Source organism: Pelophylax lessonae, assembly GCF_965119305.1.
Source record: "Pelophylax lessonae genome assembly, chromosome: 4".
Lineage (NCBI taxonomy): Eukaryota > Metazoa > Chordata > Amphibia > Anura > Ranidae > Pelophylax > Pelophylax lessonae.
In genome coordinates this window covers 456,199,984-456,219,497 of record NC_138771.1, presented here as the reverse complement: position 1 = coordinate 456,219,497, position 19,514 = coordinate 456,199,984, and the positions used below count along the sequence as shown (strand labels likewise).

At 42.4% G+C, this 19,514-nt stretch overlaps 1 protein-coding gene across 1 annotated transcript in view; it reads right to left on the bottom strand.

Annotated features, from left to right (window-relative positions):
* The window catches only part of LOC309552115 (proton-coupled amino acid transporter 1-like), a 156,971-nt gene that overhangs the window by 81,354 nt on the left and 56,103 nt on the right, over positions 1–19,514 (bottom strand). Inside the window, exons 5-6 of the mRNA XM_082252919.1 lie at positions 13,700–13,795; positions 11,372–11,456 (exon numbers count right to left, since the gene is read on the bottom strand). Of these exons, the coding sequence (XP_082109045.1) occupies positions 11,372–11,456; positions 13,700–13,795 (181 nt within the window). The remainder of the gene's footprint in view (positions 1–11,371; positions 11,457–13,699; positions 13,796–19,514) is intronic.

The following is a 19,514-nucleotide window of genomic DNA, read 5'->3' as shown; positions in this document are numbered from 1 at the left end:
AGACTTGTCCTGACACTTGGTTTTAAATAATTCAATCTATCTACATCAGAATTACAAGTTTAGGTACTGTAGATACTGAACAGTTAGTCAATTAACAGGTGTTTTTTTTATTTTTTCCTAAGGGACTCTATTGGTCTTTGCATATGGATTCCAAGGTATGGCAAGTTGCACCCTTCCTATTCCTTTTTTTTCCCTTAATTTACAAATAGAGTGTAACAGGAGGAGTTGGAACACACAAAGGTGGACCCTCTTATTAGAGATCGACCGATTACTGGCAAAGTCGATATATCGAGGGCCGATATGCACTTTCCCCGATATATCGGAATCGGCCACCAAGGTGACAGATATTGCCGATATTTCGGGAAAGTGCTTGTACCGGAGTGATGCTTGCAGCTAGAGGCATCACCCTGGTACCTGCGTCCCACTCTGCTGTTATTACAAGGAGCGGGAGGGGACGGTCCGCCCCCCCCTCCCGCGGCTTGCCCTGGTCTCCCGTCCCACCAGGAGACCCGGGCAACCAGCCTGTATGGCTGCCGAAGACCCGATCAAAGCCACATTCGGCTCTGTTTGGGTCTCCATGCAAAAACCCGGAAGTGATTTCATGAGTGACATCACTTCCTGGTACTGTCTGGCGCCAGATTAAAAAAAATTACAGCATTCAAAACAGCCAAACTTGGCGTTTTGAATGCTTTCAAGTGCAGAGGAGGGATTTGGGCCGGTCGTTAAGACCCCAGATCCCTCCACAAGAGTACCTGTCAAATAAAAAATAAAAAAAAAATAAAAAGATTTTTTTATTTTGTATGAAAATATCGGCCCATATCGGCAAATACCGATATGCATTGGCCAAAATATCGATATGGGCAATGAAAAACAGATCACTACTTCCTATTAAAGCAGAGTTCCGGCCTCAAAAACGACTTTGGGCCATCCGCTTGCCGACATTCACCTGCAAAAGAAATGGATAGCTTTTTTTTTTTTATTTATTTACCTTGTTTTTGAAGAAAGTATACTTACCTTCCTTCTACTTCCTTCCTCTGCAGCCGCGGCCCACGCCGTCACTTTCTGCTTGCGTTTACTCCTGGGAGCTGAACGTCATCGCTCCCAGGAATCAATGCGCCTGCACCGGCCCCGCTCATCAGTTCCGGTGTAGGCGCGTCATTCCCTGCTAAACAGCTTCTGGGCATGCCCAGAAGCAGTGCAGGAATGATGCGCCTGCAGCGGAACTGACGAGCAGGGCCGGTGCAGGGCATTTTGGGACGAAGAGGACGCCCTGGCTTCAGCTGCCCACACATGAGATGGCAGCGCTGGACAAGAAATTTTCAAGGTAAGTATTTCTTATAAAAGTTAAGTGCGACTTGGGACAGTTCAGAGGCTATAGATTATGAAAAGTACTAGCCCTGACTGTCCTGGGGCCGGAACTCCACTTGAACAAAAAAAAATAAAAATTAAAGAACATTGGAACAAAAGTGAATGATGTGTCTATTGTGAATAATTAGGCCCCTTTCACACAGGCATTCCAATCAGGTCTGCTTGCCAGTTTTTCAGACGGACTTGGTCAGAAGGTCCATTCATTCCTATAGACAGGTAGGTGTAAACAGACTTGTGTCTGTTTACACCCACCCACCTCTGAGTCAGATCAGATCCACTTAAACAGAAGGGGACTCTGTGCTCTATAGTTTAGGCGGGGCAAATAAGAGGTAGTCGGGTGTAAACAGACAGCGGAGTTCATTTACTCCCGCCAATACAGCAGAGGGAGCTCTGTCCGTGTCCACTCTGCAGAGTCATGTGTCATCTGTCCACTCTGCTCCAAACAGCAAGAAAACTGGGGGATGATCCCCTGCTATTTAAAAGGGAATCCACCCTATGTGAAAGGGGCCTTTGATTTTTATTTTTACTTTCCAAATACAATCTAACCTTTTAAAAGTTAGATTTAGCAACTGCTCTAATTGCTAAAATCTACCTCCTCCACTTTCGTTGCTGAATTTTTTTTTCTTTGGTTTCTAATAATATAGACTACTAAAAGTTTTCTAAAAGATTAGAAATCAAAAGGTTGGCCTACATACAGTGGGTACGGAAAGTATTCAGACCCCCTTAAATTTTTCACTCTTTGTTATATTGCAGCCATTTGCTAAAATCATTTAGGTTCATTCTTCTTCCTCATGAATGTACACATAGCACCCCATACTGACAGAAAAACACAGAATTGTTGACATTGTTGCAGATTTATTAAAAAAGAAAAAAACTGAAATATCACATGGTTCTAAGTATTCAGACCCTTTGCTCAGTATTTAGTAGAAGCCCCCTTTTGATCTAATACAGCCAGGAGTCTTTTTGGGAAAGATGGAACAAGTCTTTCACACCTGGATTTGGGGATCCTCTGCCATTCCTCCTTGCAGATCCTCTCCAGTTCTGTCAGGTTGGATGGTAAACGTTGGTGGACAGCCATTTTTAGGTCTCTCCAGAGATGCTCAATTGGGTTTAAGTCAGGGCTCTGGCTGGGCCATTCAAGAACAGTCACTGAGTTGTTGTGAAGCCACTCCTTCATTATTTTAGCTGTGTGCTTAGGGTCATTGTCTTGTTGGAAGGTAAACCTTCGGCCCAGTCTGAGGTCCAGAGCACTCTGGAGAAGGTTTTTGTCCAGGATATCCCTGTACTTGGCCGCATTCATCTTTCCCTCGATTGCAACCAGTCGTCCTGTCCCTGCAGCTGAAAAACACCCCCACAGCATGATGCTGCCACCACCATGCTTCACTGTTGGGACTGTATTGGACAGGTGATGAGCAGTGCCTGGTTTTCTCCACACATACCGCTTAGAATTAAGGCCAAAAAGTTCTATTTTGGTCTCATCAGACCAGAGAATCTTATTTCTCACCATCTTGGAGTCCTTCAGGTGTTTTTTAGCAAACTCCATGCAGGCTTTCATGTGTCTTACACTGAGGAGAGGCTTCCGTCGGGCCACTCTGCCATAAAGCCCCGACTGGTGGAGGGCTGCAGTGATGGTTGACTTTCTACAACTTTCTCCCATCTCCTGACTGCATCTCTGGAGCTCAGTCACAGTGATCTTTGGGTTCTTCTTTACCTCTCTCACCAAGGCTCTTCTCCCCCGATAGCTCAGTTTGGCCGGACGGCCAGCTCTAGGAAGGGTTCTGGTCGTCCCAAACGTCTTCCATTTGAGGATTATGGAGGCCACTGTGCTCTTAGGAACCTTAAGTGCAGCAGAAATCTTTTTGTAACCTTGGCCAGATCTGTGCCTTGCCACAATTCTGTCTCTGAGCTATTCAGGCAGTTCCTTTGACCTCATGATTCTCATTTGCTCTGACATGCACTGTGATCTGGAAGGTCTTATATAGACAGGTGTGTGGCTTTCCTAATCAAGTCCAATCAGTATAATCAAACATAGCTGGACTCAAATGAAGGTGTAGAACCATCTCAAGGATGATCAGAAGAAATGGAAAGCACCTGAGTTAAATATATGAGTGTCACAGCAAAGGGTCTGAATACTTAGGACCATGTGATATTTCAGTTTTTCTTTTTAAAATCTGCAACAATGTCAACAATTCTGTGTTTTTCTGTCAGTATGGGGTGCTATGTGTACATTCATGAGGAAGAAGAATGAACTTAAATGATTTTAGCAAATGGCTGCAATATAACAGAGTGAAAAATTTAAGGGGGTCTGAATACTTTCCGTACCCACTGTATGTTGGAAACTACACATTTATTATTTATAAAAAGACCAGCAGGTGGCACTGTGAACATGCGTTAAGGAAGCAAAGTCAGTTTCAAAATTCTTTTCAGACTTCAGAATTGCACATACAGTGGAAACAAGCACATTACTGCAGTTCTATTAAACTGGCCTAAACCAATTGGGCTAAATGAAAACAAAAAAAACAATGAATTTTTAAATGTATCTTTAAAACTAAACTCCAGGCAAAGCACAAACACAGTTGAATTACATATATAGGAGCGGTTTTACTTTAAAAAAAGGTTTGTATTTCTGCCCATCCCCATCAGATAGTACCAGTCAGGCTTTTAACTTTCCATTTCTCTACTGACTAAAAGAAATAGTTCACCTTTACCAAAAAACTTAACTCATGCAGATAAGTTGTGCAGCTTTGACCAAAATTTATTAATGCCCATGCTATAGGTATATACCACATGAAGCCAGACCTGAAATCTCCCAGGATGTTGCTAAGAGAGGCCAAGCTATTATGGTTCATTGGCACCATCACAGAAGTGAGCCCTTTCTCAGATTCCAACCTCCTAACATGCACTTTCCCTCCCCTCATATAGTAGCGTTTGAGAACTCACTCCTGAGATGGTGTAAATGAACAGTAATAGCCAAGCCTCCCTTAGCAACCTTCTAGCATCATCCTGGGAGTTTTCAGGGGAGGCTTCATGAAGTACATAAATGGCCCACACCTAAAGCACTGGCATTATTCAACTTTAGTCAAAGCTGCACAGTTTGTTTTTATCTAGTCGCCCCTTATCTGCACAGGCCATTTGGTAAAGGTGAACCAACACTTTAAGGAACACAGCGTGGTCATTTTCCCCAGCCTGTGACTGGACATGACTTTGCTACAATGTAAAGTAGTGAGTGTACAGCTTGTATAACAGTGTAAATTTGCTGTCCCCTTAAATAACTCAACAGCCATTAATGTCTAAACAGCTGGCAACAAAAGTTTGTACACTCCACATGTTCAAATTGTGTCCAACTAGCCATTTTCCCTCCCCAGTGTTATGGGACTCGTTAGTGTTAGGAGGTCTCAGGTGCAAATGGAAAGCAGGTGTGTTCAATTTGATGTTGTCGCTCTCACTCTCTCATACTGGTCACGGGAAGTTAAATATGCACCTCATGGCAAATAACTTTCTGAGGATCTGAAAAAAAGAATTGTTTCTCTACATAAAGATGGCCTAGGCTATAAGAAGATTGCCACGGAGGGCGGAGCCAGCAGCAGGAGAAGATGGCCGTGTGAGGAGAGAGCTTTCGGACCTCAGCACAACGGGGAAGAGAAAACTTGCAGCGGGGACCCCACAAACTGACAACCTACTTCAGCCCTGTCGGAGGTCATGCGGAGCAAGATGGCGCCGACCAGGACCTACAGAGGGAGATTTCTCTCCACAAGGCACTCACTCTGGGGAAAGCAGCACCCCCTCTCACAGGGACTCTCCGGTCAATAGCCCTGTGAAAGGGAGCTCCAGGAAATCTGCTACACATCAATATGCAGGCGAGAGGGGCAGGCAGCACATATCTAATGATTCTACACGTAATTTTATTGAATGCATTGACGACTATCCAGCCTCAGAACAACACCTCTCGGACAAGACCCTGAAAGACATGCTGATATCTCTCAAGGGGTCTCTCCATAGAGTTATGATGTCTATGGTATCACAAATTAGAAGAGAGGTTGATGATATTGGAGAGAGAGTGCACCACATTGAAACTAAAATGGGCGATTTTAATTTGGCTCATAATGAATTAGTGGATGCCCATAATGGGGCGGATGAACTACAAGCACTCAAATCAAAACTAGCAGACCTGATGGACCGCTCCAGACAGAACAATGTGAAGTTCCATGGTGTGGCTGAATCTGTTCCCCCACCTGAGCTATGTAATTATGTCCAACAATTGGTATCGGCCCTTCTTCCAGATGTGCCAAAAAGAGAAATTATGGTGGACAGGGTGCAAAGGCTTCCTAAATCGCCATATGTCACTGACAACGTCCCACGCAATATAAATCACCAGGATACACTTTTATCATGTTAAGGAGGCCCTAATGTAACGTGCTAGAAAAGAACCCCTGCTGACAGCCATACTCTCAGCTTACACTATATGCAGACCTGTCAAAACACACCATGCAAGCCTGCGATAAATTGGTAGCTCTTACAAAGCTATATCGCAACCACAGCGGCATTTATCGTTGGGTATTCCTGGCTAAACTTCTGGTCACCTGGGATCACAAAAATTACACTGTAATGTCAGTGGAGGAAGGAAAAATCTGGCAAAAAAAATGGGGCCTGCTACCTTCGGATGATCATAGTCTCTTGGCCAAAACTTCCCCAACAAGAATTGATAATTTGTGGGAAACAACCCCTGGCTGACAGCACCAACAATTTATTATACTGAAACCAGTAAAGTCTCATACAATCTCTTGAAAGTATAGGAACCCTGTGGCTCTGATGAGCGTTTACCCGCACCCAAATAAGCAGTACATCTGCTTTCTCTGACTTTTTCCACCTTTATGCTTGTTTCTTTCAGTTTTTTCTCCCCTAGTTCTAACGTTCTTGTTGACACCAAGCTTGCTTACTGGAGGTCCTCCACGTTTTACACGATCTACCTATTGGATCTGCACTACCGGATGAACCAAGGGATCCACTGCCAATCAGGTACCCTGTTGCATAAGGTCTCTGTCAAAGGCCCTACCAACTTTGCACCTCAAATAACACTTGTCATACATGACTCTTAAACAAATCTCGCTAAATGCCCATGAGCCTAATAGTCTATACAAGCGTAAAGCCATGTGACAGGAAGCCATAAAACTAAATTGAGATATCTGTGTGCAAGAAATGCATTTCCTAGCTAAAAAGCCACCTGCCTGCACCCAAAGACTATTCCCTCACGTATTCATGGCAAACGCAGAAGTTAAAAAAAAAAAAAAAAAAAAGGAGGGACCCTTATAGCGGCTAAAAACTCTGTTTCCTTTAATCTTGACGCATTACCTGTGGACCCACATGGCAGATACGTTATTCTAGTATGTGATATCAATAACGTTGCATATACAACTGCAAATGTATATGCCCCAAATACACAGCAAATCCCCTTGCGCAAAACTATGAAGAAAATTCACCAAATACGCAAAGGCTACTTACTCTTGTGTGGGGACTTTAATATGGTAGTCGATACAAACTTGGACTCCACTGCAAATGCCCAATCGAGATCCCCCTTGCAACCCTTTCTCCACAGTGAAGACTTATAATGACATTTGGCGGTGTCTTCACCCAACTGAGAAAGATTACACTTATTACTCTGCTCCACCATCTATGCCAAATAGCTAATAGATTAGCAAAAATTGTCCCATACTTGGTTAAAGCGGACCAAGTTGGCTTTGTGCAGGGCAGAAAAGCACCCGAAGGGACTCAGCGTATGCTCAATCTTCTCAGTATTGCCGAAAGGCGAAAGACACCATCAGTGTTCTTGACCCTTGATGCAGAGAAGGCATTCGACCGGGTGCATTGGGGCTACTTAAAAGCTGTCCTGTGAAGTTTTGGACTACAGTTTTCGCTCTATCAGCGATAATGGCGCTTTACTCTACCCCTTCTGCAACTGTTAACACATCGAATGTTTTACCTGACCCATTTTTGATCACTAATGGTACAAGACAAGACAAATGGTGCCCACTGTCCCCTATCATATTTACGTTGGCAATGGAACCCCTTGCTGAGTCAATCAGAAACAGTCCAAAAATCTCTGGTACAAAAGTAGCAGGATATCAGCATAAAATTGGACTGTTTGCTGACAACGTAATTCTCACTTTGACTAATCCGAGGTCTTCCCTGGTTGCAGTACAAAACATCATTGAAGAATTCAGCAAGGTCTCTTACTACAAACTAAATAAGTCAAAATCCATGGCCTTACCAGTAAATTCTTCAAAAGCCCTTTCTAATAACCTTGAAATCGCAATTTGGATACTCTTGGGTACAGAATAAATTGCCTTATCTGGACATAACCCTGTCCTCCACTAACATGTACAAAACTAAATTTATCCCTCTGCTCCAAACAGTCTCCCAAGACCTTTCCCATATTACAAAATTTGAAATGAATTGGCTGGGACGTATTGTGGCTTTTAAGATGTTAGTGCTTCCTAAGATTTTATACCTGTTCAGAACCATTCCCACTTAGCTTTTTTCATCGCATGAACTCCCTTCTTAAATGTTTCATATGGCAGGGGAGAATGCCTAAAATATCCTTTTCCACATTACTAAAACATAAGCTAAATGGAGGTGTAAGTCTACCGGCGTTAGAAAAGTACCGTAAGGCAGCATTGTTGGAACAGTTGCACACCTGGTTTAACTATTCCTTCGATCAATTATGGGTTTCCATAGAAAGGGCACTAGCAGTCAATAAGGATCTCACTTTCCTTTTGTTGGCCTCTAGGACTGGTCTTCCTATAAATATATTTAAATTTTCTGCTATTCAGGAGTCTGTACAAGCATGGAATTCCACTTATCAAAAACGTAGGGAAAAGATATTAGGCCTTGCTATTCCTGCTCAAATAGCAGTATTGGGGTACATAATCCCCTCACCTAATCTACAACACTGGATTTCCCAGGATGTGCACTATATTAAAGAAATTACAACTGACACAATGGGACATAATCAGTTTGCTGCCCTACAAATAAAATTACTTTCTAAACATAATATTAGGGAGATTGGGGTAGACGATGTATTATGGCAGGAACTACAAAAGAGGCCCTTCAAGAAAGGAGTGTGTGTTAAAACAGCCCATATGATAGCGTGGGAAAAAGACCTGGGGAGGAGTATTGATGGTCTAGAATGCTAACAAGCTAGAAAGCTTACTTTCAAAAACTCGAGAGGTGTGAACCACTGGGACAACTTTCTGAAAATCTCTAATTGAAGCTATCTTGTTCCCTGTAAGATGTCGAGAACTTTCCCAAACACCAACCCTCAATGCTGAAGGGACTGTGGTGCCACAGGTACCTTATTCCATGTGTTTTGGAGTTACAGAAGCCTCCGTAGCTTTCGGAATGGGTTAATTATGTTCATCTCCAGTACTACAGGTGTGTTCACTTCCTCTACACTGGAGATGGCACTTCTACATCTCACCCTACACAAATCTCCTAAACAATTCTACCCTTTGATAATCCACATTCTCACTGCAGCTTGTATGACTATTGCCTCTTATGGTGTCTATGTTTTAGTTTCTGTTCTTTATTTTGTGTTGTACATTCAATCCTACCAACACAAATCCCCCTTCCCGGTCGAAGGTTGGATCTACGATGTAACCTACCTTAAGAATGGAATATGTCTTATCCACCTAAGTTGGTCTCTCGCTCTGCAATCTTTGATAAGGTCTTGTGGTTTGGTCTGTGTCCATGGGGAGCCGCGACCACCACGGAACACAACATCCAATACCTTCTTTAGGGACCTAACTTGGTGCAACTCTATTCTAGGCTGTAAATATTTAAATTCAAACGGTTTGTTCTTTTTGTATACGCTACGATTGCACATACAACGGAAGATTTTGTAATACTGTTCTTCCTATTCCCTTGTTGTACTTTACCCTCATAAAATTTCAATAAAAACTATTTGAAAAGAAGATTGCCAAGACCCTGAAACTGAGCTGCAGCACAGTGGCCAAGACCATACAGTGGTTTAACAGGATAGGTTCCACTCAGAACAGGCCTCGCCGTGGTCAACCAAAGAGGTTAAATGCATTTGCTCCGCGTCATATCCAGAGGATGTCTTTGGGAAATAGACGTATGAGTGCTGCCAGCACTGCTGTAGAGGTTGAAGGGGTGGGGGGGGGGGGGGGGTCAGCCTGTCAGTGCTCAGACCATACACCGCACACTGCATCAAATTGGTCTGCATTACTGTCTTCCCAGAAGGAAGCCTCTTCTAAAGATGATGTACAAGAAAGCTTGCAAACAGTTTGCTGAAGACAAGCAGACTAAGGGCATGGATTACTGGAACCATGCCAGTGATCTGATAAAACCAAGATAAACTTATTTGGTTCAGATGGTGTCAAGTGTGTGTGGCGGCAACCAGCTGAGGAGCACAAAGTCAAGTGTGTCTTGTCTACATTCAAGCATGGTGATGGGAGTGTCATAGTCTGGTGCTGCCGGCACTGGGGAGCTACAGTTCATTGAGGGAATCATGATTGCCAACATGTACTGTGACATACTGAAACAGAGCATGATCCCCTCAATTTGGACACTGGTCCGCAAGGCAGTATTCCAACATGACCATGATTCCAAACACACCTCCAAGATGACCACTGCCTTACTAAAGAAGCTGAGGGTAAAGGGGATGGACTGGCAAAGCATGTCTCCAGACCTAAACCCTATTGAGCATTTTTGGGGCATCCTCAAATGGAAGGTGGAGGAGCGCAAGGTCCCCAACATCCACCAGCTCCATGATGTAGTCATGGAGGAGTGGAAGAGGACTCCAGTGGCAACCTGTGAAGCTCTGGTGAACTCCATTCCCAAGAGGGTTAAGACAGTGCTGGAAAAGAATGGTGGCCACACAAAATATTGACACTTTGGGTCATATTTAGACATTTCCACTTAGGGGTGTACTCACTTTTGTTGCCAGCGGTTTAGACATTAATGGCTGTGTGTTGAGTTATTTTGTGGGGACAGCAAATTTACACTGTTATACAAGCTGTCCTCTCACTACGTTACATTGTAGCAAAGTGTAATTTCTTCAGTGTTGTCACATGAAAAGAAATAATAAAATATTTACAAAAATGTGAGGGGTGTACTCACTTTTGTGAGATCCTGTATGTGCTTCTAAGAACCTCCAAACATGCTGACTGGAGGAGAGTGCATAGGTGTGACTTCAACTGTTTTTTTGCTTTCCTTCATTTAGTGTGCAGAGACTGCTGCTCTACAAGCAATGATAGGAGGTTGATATCCAGTCACATCCATGTACTTATGCTAGCTTGTTTTAGAACTGCCTGGAGTTCAGCTTTAAAGGAGAAGTATGGCCAAAGCTATTTTAGCCCTACTCTTCCTGTAAGTCACAGAAGAGCACTTCATTGTGTACTCTTGTGATCTGTATTCAGCCGACAGTGGGCGAAAGTCTGCTGTTGGCTGTCACGGAGCCAGACAAAACTCTAAAGAAATTCCTTCAAGATCCACCCAGATGCCTAACCAGCAACTGGCTCAGCCTCTTAGCATGCCACTGAGAGCCTGACCCAGCCACTCCGGCCCCCTCCACATCCCAGCGCTCCAGTGAGTGCTAGAGGGGAAGAACACAGAGCGGTAACCCCAACAGTCATCACTCTCTGCTCACTGAAACCGAGAACTGAGCGATCAGTGGTCAGTGAGATGCAGCATCAGATCAATACTGCATACACAAAGGTGAGTATGTATAGTATGTTTTTTTCAAAACCTGCACTGCCCTTTAAAAACATTTTAATAAAAATTCAAGCTAAAACTGTTTTTTTTTTTTTTTCTTTAGTTTTGTACAGACTGAGAAAGGGTTTCTTTTTATTATTATTATTGCCGTCTGTGTCTTTTTGGCTTCAGGTAAATTTACTTAACTGATTTACAAATATGAAAGAGAGTCCTTATGGGTTAAAGGACACAACTTTGCTATGCCATTCTCAAAAGCTCTTTTGTTAATAAATACCTGTTTAATATTGTCAGCCAGGAACACAAAATAAACACAGCAGAATCCCAACTGTGTCAGAATAAGGAAGAAGCCAACTATTCTCCTAGGAAAAAGCATAAATTGTAATTCAGCCATTCAGAATCAGGCATTGTGTAAATTTAATTATTCAGTTTAGAAACCTTACTTTACGTATCTTTTTAGCAACAGTATAACTACACAACAAAATAAAACCAATAATGGATGAGTACTATGTGACCAGGACAAACAATGATAAAGAGTGAGGCCCCGTTCACACTGGGGCGATCCGACTTGCCGGGGCGACCTCATAGGTCGCGGCGCGCTGCTCGCACCGCAACCTCGGAGCGGCCGGCACGGACTTCATAACATTGAAATCTATGCAGGTCGCTCCGGGTCGCCCCAAAGAAGCTCCGGACCCTTTTTCTAAGTCGAAGCGACTTGTGTCGCTCCTATTAGAACGGGTCCACAGCTTCTCTATGGCAGGCGACCTGTCAGGCGACCAGGTCGCCTGACAGGTCGCCCCAGTGTGAACAGGGGCTGAACAGACTCAGCCGGTGACTACTGGCATCTGAAAATGCTCATGTTACAAAGAAATTTTACTTAACTGAGTGTGTAAGTGTTTTTATAACCATCTTAAGTGACTGGTCTCAGGTGACACACGGGGGATAAAACAAATCCTTCTACATAATTTGTACCTGTTTATCTGCAAGATTATCTTCTCTATGGCCTTATAAAGCTTGTTTGAGCGGTCAGAAAAAGGGGGCGGAGAGCAAAAGTTACACACATCAGAGCTCAGGAAAGCTCTGACAGCTGATTGGAGGGAATAGACACCCCCCTCCACAAAGCACACAGGAACTGAGCTGAGGCTGTCAATCAGCTGGATCTCCCCTCCTGTCATCATTTTTCTTTTGGTGTCAGGAAAACTTGTCAAAAGTGATTTATGCTGATAGCAGAGGAATGAAGCAGCAGACAGAAATGATACTTAGGCCCGGTTTCCACCGGGTGGGTCTCTGAAGTAGAGCTACTTTAGCGCGACTTCATATGCGGCTTGCCGACAACTGTACGACTTCATACACAGATGTCAATGCAACTCACACATGAAATCACAGAAAAAAAAAACAGTGCAGAAACTTTTTTCAAAGCTGCTGCAACTCGTGTACCAATTTGAAGAGTTCTGTAGTGGCAAATAGGGTGCGACTTGTTATGTGACTTTAAACTGTCAAGTAGCATGACAGGTCACACCCGCAATGAACTGGGGCTAAGTGCTGATAAAAGAGACAGGTACACACTATAGAGGGATATGCTTTGTTCATATTTCATGTCTGAGGTTTACAACCCCTTTAAAAGTAAATCTTTTTATTTTCAGGACTATACATTTCCCGTATCAGAATTGCTGTAATATTTCGTTGTAAATAATTTTTTTAAAAACTAACTTTAGTCTCACCGTTTTTCTTTGTTAAAAATTAGCCCTCACCTCTCTGTTAAAACACACATTGCGAAGTAGTACTCACCTTCTCCATGCACAACTGCCCCATGCGCTCTCCTCTGTGGTCTGGTGCTGCTCCTCTTCTAGGCTAAATGATACCCAGCATCATTTAACCTACTGCCCAATAGACCAAGGTGTCAAGAGGGTTCAAAGGGAGGCTATTGCATGGAGATGGGATATAACCGCGCTTTAAGACTGACTAACAGATTTGTAAATTATCCTGCTATCTGTTAGTCATGTATAGTAATGACCATCTCGGATAATGGCTGCATAGATTACAGCAGAACCACAAAGAGTCTTGTTTTTAATCAATCCAATCAGATTGATATTCTTGTACAGTAAAGGTTACTCTACAGTCGCAAAGATTTGAGATCTTCATGTCTACTCTCAAGGGCTCACTGACAGCGCTCAATGGCTATGTGCAGAACACTGCTTGTGTGTACAATAGAGAGGTTTGTCAAGGCATAGCATGTGCCAGGACAAGTGAGATGTTAAAACTAAAACTTTTACAAGCCTTATGCGGTCTATACAAATATGATGCCAACTTTCAATAATTCAATCACCTCTCAGCCACAGTATTCTGCCACCCAAGGATTCAAACACCTCCTGAATCCCAGTTCCCAGATGATCAGTGAAGTAGAAAATAATGGCAACCACTGCAGGGCTAGTCAGAATACAGATTGAAAACCTATTTCTAAGCCAGTTTTGTATAATGTGGCCACAATGGTTTTAACAGTTAATGGAAGATTGCTGTGGCTGAAAACTGATGGTAAGTTCAAAAACCGATGACAAATATCTGGCAAGTCCATTTTAAAACCCAATCTTGTTATGATGAAGTGTACCTTCCCCAAATGGAGTTTGTTCTTAACCAATGGCTGGGGGCGTTTTCCATCCCACACATCACAGCATCTCCATAATCCACAAATGGACGCTGATTCCTTGAGGACAAAAAAAGCAAATATGGTTGGTACAGATAAGAAAGGTAAGAGAAGAAACACAGCAACAATTAGACTGGCCATAGCTGGTGCAATTTTCTATCCTGCAACTGGGTGGTACCAAAGTGGATCGATGGATCATCTTGGGTACATTCAGCCTGCTCATTAATGGTTTGAACCTCGGCCTGTCCCTTCTGAACCAGCCTAGATTAAAACTCTTTATGGCTGGCTTTGCTTGCACAATTAATGTGTTAAACCCACTTACATGGCTGCAGGCCTGAAAAGCAGGTATGCTTAGGTGCTTACCAAGTTCTATTACAGTTATCAAAACTATGCAGTAATTATTTTGTATAAAAGCAGGCAGATTCCTGCACTAGATAGTTTAGTGGTGTTTCATTCACCGGCCAGCCCAGTTCGGCTGTTGATTGTAGTTCACAAAGGAACAAAAAAAAAAAAAAAGTTAAAAATTCCATTTAAAAAGGAAAAAATGCCAGGACTGCAGATCCCAGCAGTGAGCCAGGTCATTACTTCTGACTAGGCACAAAAAACTGAAGTCCTATAGCAGGAAGTGATGGTATACCCTCTGGGACTGCCCCAGGGACGTAACCAAAAAGGTTTCCGCCTAGTTCTACTCCTGAAGAGAGAGCAGCATAATACCCAATGGTCTGAAGACTTGAAGCTTTGTCTGTCAGTGAACAAAAGAGAAATCCTGTTTTTCTTTAGCAAGGAACATACATTCCACATGAATAATTTTGCTATTAAAATTGATGTGTGCTGGAAATTGCTTCCACCATTGCTACTGTGCCTCCTTGCTGCAGGCATCCATTTTGCTGAAGCCCAGAGCCCCTGCGCAGAAGTGAATAATTAAGTGGAACTAAGCCTATCGATTTAACAGTTTTAAAAAAGTTACATTCCTGGAATGCTGAGATTGCTAATGGTCACATTTTGTTTCAATAGTTTTTATTGGTGTTTTGTACTTTATTGGATACATTACAAAAGGGTGGTACATTGTTAAACCAATAAAAGTAACATCAGTACGTAGGTAGAACATTGCAGTTAAGATAACTAGGTATAAAATAGCGAGTAAAGAACATGGAGAACAATCTCAGTCTTGTGATTATAGTAACGAGGTAACTGGTATGATATGGTGTCAGGGAGACGTATTACCACACCCGACACCCCTAATGGGATATATTAGTGTCAGGCATAGAATCCATCACTCCATCCGCATTGAGGCATATTAACACTATCATATTCTGTATTCGGTTATAGGAACATTGGTATTTTAGAGTGTGTGCATATTGGTTAAGGGCTAGAATAGTTGTTACACAATTGTTGGGAATCGTTGTAGCCATGGTGACCATTTTTGGTGGGATGAGGTTAATTTACCTTCAGATTAAGCGAGCATGCGTTCATACATGCTATGAGTGTGAATTAAGGATGTTATTTCAGCTAGGGTGATCTCAGTATCAGTTTTCCAGTGTTTAGTAATGGTAAGCCTGGTGGCCAAAAAGAATATGGGAAACCACACATCGGTATTGGGGAATAATGAGGTCAATCAATATTTAGAATGGCTAGTTCTGGGTTTGGGGTGATTGTGATATTGGATATGTTGCTCATAAGTGCAAATATTTCTTTCCTTATGTTGGAGAGTTTGGGGCAATCCCATAGAATTGTGAAGTAGATTGCCCGGTTGTCCACACTCCCTCCAGCACTCGGAGGAAGCAGATGAGGCAAATGTATTTATTTGTGTCAGTGTAATGTACCATCTAAAAGGGTAATTTTAAGTGATAGTTCCCAAAGTTTGGCTGGCCGTGTGGCTTTGTAGTTGATCACAGAAAGATATTGGGATGTGCTAAAAGATTTACCAATATGTCTTTCCCATGTAATAATCAGGTGAAGCTTGAAGAATATTTGTTTGGCATAAAAAATATTGTAAAATAGCGTTATGCCTTTGGAGGTAGGGGACTTGTTTAAGAGAAATTTCCAGATCTTCTTATGAATCAGGATGTGTAGGTTGGGGTTATGGATCACACAGTGGGTTGCCTGTATAAATTTAAAGTAGTCTTTATTGGGAAAGGAGAACTCGAATTGTAAATTATTTGAGTAGGTCATTGTTGTATAGGTGTGATAGATGGGTCTTGCCATTGATGGGAGGAGAAACATGATATAAGGAAGTTTAATACCAATATGGTTATTGGCAGGCTGTTGGAATTATTCCCTCTATCTGCTGTAGATAAACAATATTTAAAAGCATCTACTGTGGCTATTATGGTGGGGGATAGTTTTGAGTTTTGTGATTTTATCTTGGGTCTACTCAAGAGCCAGGTATGCAAGTCTTTACCTGGAAATTGAGTAGCTTCCATATCCCTCCAGGTGCATGGCAATTGTTGGTTAAACCAATAAGTAAGTAGTAGTCTTTGAAGTTTACATAACTTGCTCTGCCAATTGATCTGTGTTTGGTCAAATTGGATGCAGAAGTTCTGGGTTTGGATTTTTGCCATACATATTTACTTAGAATTTGTTGAATGGATTTGAAAAAAACAGATGGAATAGGTACAGGTAAGGAGCTGAAAAGATATATAATTTGCGGTAATTGGGTCATTTTGAATGCAGCTAGTCTAGCTGACCATGAAAAGCGATGCTTATTTAGGTATTCAACATCTTTGGGGAGCTCGTTGATGATTGGTACATAATGGGCGCGATATAGTGAAGATACGTTTTTGGTTAGGTTAATTCCCAGATAAGGGATTGAATCTTCGGCCCACATGTATTGGTGTAAGTTTTTAATCACAGATTGCTGCTCTTGTGAGATCCTTAGTGGTAGGATAACTGATTTGGATGCATTAACCTTATAATAAGATATATTGCTAAACATTTCTAGGATAACCTCAACCGAAGCTAGGGAAGGGATAAGGTTGGATAAAGAGAGTATCACGTCGTCTGCGAATAGATTAATGTTATGCTCTTGGGAGTCAATTTGGAATCCAATGATTTCTGGGGAGGATCTAATTTTTTCTGCTAGGGGTTCCATCATGAGGTTGAAAAGAAGAGGTGACAAGGGACATTCTTGTCTCGTTCCGTTCATTATGTTAAAGGAGTTAGACAACATAGATGAACAGTATACTTGAGCTGAAGGGTTTTGAGTATAGCGCTAGGATGGACGAGAGGATGTGGCTCTGAAAGCCGAATTTCAGTAGGGTTCGGTTTAGGCAACTCCAGTAAATTCTGTCAAATGCCTTCTCTGCATCCAAAAGATAGCAGCAGAGAAGGCATTCCAGTGGAGTTCACTTGATGGATGAGGTTTATCATCCTTCGTGTTGCATCAGATGTTTGGCTGCCAAGTATGAATCCTGATTGATCTAAGTAGATAAGATTTGGTAACAGTTTATGGATTCTGCTGGATATCACTTTGGCGAACAATTTGGTGTTGTGGTTGAGAAAGGAAATTGGGCGGAAGTTTTAGGGAAAGGAAGAATCCTTACCTGGCTTCGGCAGGGTGATTGTAGTGCTTTCAACAATTAGTGAGGGAGTGAGGCAGAGGAAGCAGCAGCATTGAACAGGGGTGTGATGTGGTCTATAAATAGGCTTTTGAAACGTTTGTAGTACTCCCCTGCAAAGCTGTCTGGACCGGGGGTCTTTCTGTTAGGATCTGCCATTGACTCATTACCTATTTCATCTGTTGAGAATGGAGTGTTTAATGAGGCTAATTGGTCAGGGGATAGTTTGGGGAGGTGGATGGAGTCTAGGAATGTCTGAATAGAGGATTCTATGGGTTGGGGAATTTACTTACTTATCTTTCAAAGTTGTAGAATTCGTTATAATGCGAACTGAATGCATTGGCTATGGCTTATTTTCCATTTGGTGGAAGGGTGATACAGGTAAGGTATGGTTTTGAAACGGTTTCTCTAATCAGGTGAGCCATTAATTTACTTGTCTTAATGCTATAGGAGTAGAGATGCATCTTTAGGGTTTTTTGCGTCTTTTTGAACTTTTCTAGAAGAAGAGATCTCGTGCTCCCATTTGTATAAGAAGACCTAGTACGAACGCCTTTTGAGCGCTGCCCAAAGCATATGAGGATCTTTTACAGTTTTTATTTCGAGCGAATAAATCTTCGGTTAGTGCAAAGCGATTGTAGGAAAGGTTGAATTTGAAGGAACCGAGTGTTCATTCTCCACATGTGTGTCAGGGAGAGCTTGGGAGTATCTTCGAAGGTAATGCAAATCGGTGCATGGTCTGACCAGGAGATAGGGAGGATGGTCCAGAATGAAACTTTTTTGTAAGGACCATTGGTCGAGCAGAAACAAGTCTATACGGGAGTAAGAATTGTGGCAGGGAGAGAAAAAGATGTAATCACGTTCGTCTGCATGTTGACATCTCCATACATCCAAAAGTCTAAGGTTGGAAATCAGTGGATTGAGGGATGGCTTGCCTCTTATTTGAGTGGATGGAGAGTCAATTTGGGGATCTGGGGAGACAAAAAAAAAAAATAATCACAGCAAATAACCGCACCCTGTTGAATCGCAAGGACTTTCTTGTGTAGCTTTCTTAGAAAAAGCAGTTGGTGGACATTAGGGGCGTATAATGATACAAGTGTATATATTGTATTATTAATGGAGCATATTGTGATGAGGTACCGTCCGCCATCATCTTTCACATAGGATTGCAGTTGGAATGACAATGAGTTTCTAAATGCTATGAGCACACCCTTTGTGTTCGGAGCGCTGGCTGTAAATACATTTGAGAAATTATTACTAGAGTGGGGGGATTGGATGCACATAAGTGGGTCTCTTGGGCACATAGAATGTCACAGTTGGTTTGTGTTTCTAGTTTCCATAGTGATGAGCGCTTGGCCGGGTGATTAAGGCCATTTGTGTTAATAGACACAATTTTAAATGGTCATTGTATGGTAATGGAGTCTCGGAGATTGTGGAAATTTTAAAGGATTGGTAGTTAGGATAGTGCGGAGTGCTATTGAGGATTATACGAGGTGGGATGTCGTATTCCTGAAGTTGCCGTCGAACTTGGACTGCAGTAGAATTGTATGTTACTTAGAAAAAAAAAAAAGAAATTCTTTGTATCTGACTGTTGTTACCTTGGGTATAATCCAGAAAGAAAAAAAGACTGAGAAGAAACCGTGAACAATAAACAAACATGGGGTAGGGGTAGAATTGGGGGACCCTAGTGTACGCTTCCTTATAATTGGCACAAAGTGTGCCAAGGGATGCGAGGTGGGGGTAAGAGTTCTGGCGACCGAGCGGGCATAGGGCCACATGTTAGACTTCCTGTGTCCTTTAAGATATTTTTGGCGACTTCTGTGTGATCTCTGTGGAAGAGGTCCAGCGAAATGGACATTGATGGAGCCCTGATCCATGGATTTAGTATCCGGTGTGTGTCTGGGACCAAGCCCTATGTTTGTAGGAGCCGCAGTCCATCTTGTATAGAAGAGATTACATGTTAGGTTCCGTTATGGGTAATAGAGAGTTTAGCAGGTGCTATCCACTGGCATTGAACCTGATTATTGAGCATCAATTTGGTGATGGTACAGTGCCTTGCAAAAGAATTCGGCCCCCTTGAACTTTGCGAACTTTAGCCACATTTCAGGCTTCAAACATAAAGATATAAAACTGTAATTTTTTGTGAAGAATTAACAAGTGGGACACAATCATGAAGTGGAACGAAATTTATTGGATATTTCAAACTTTGTTAATAAATAAAAAAC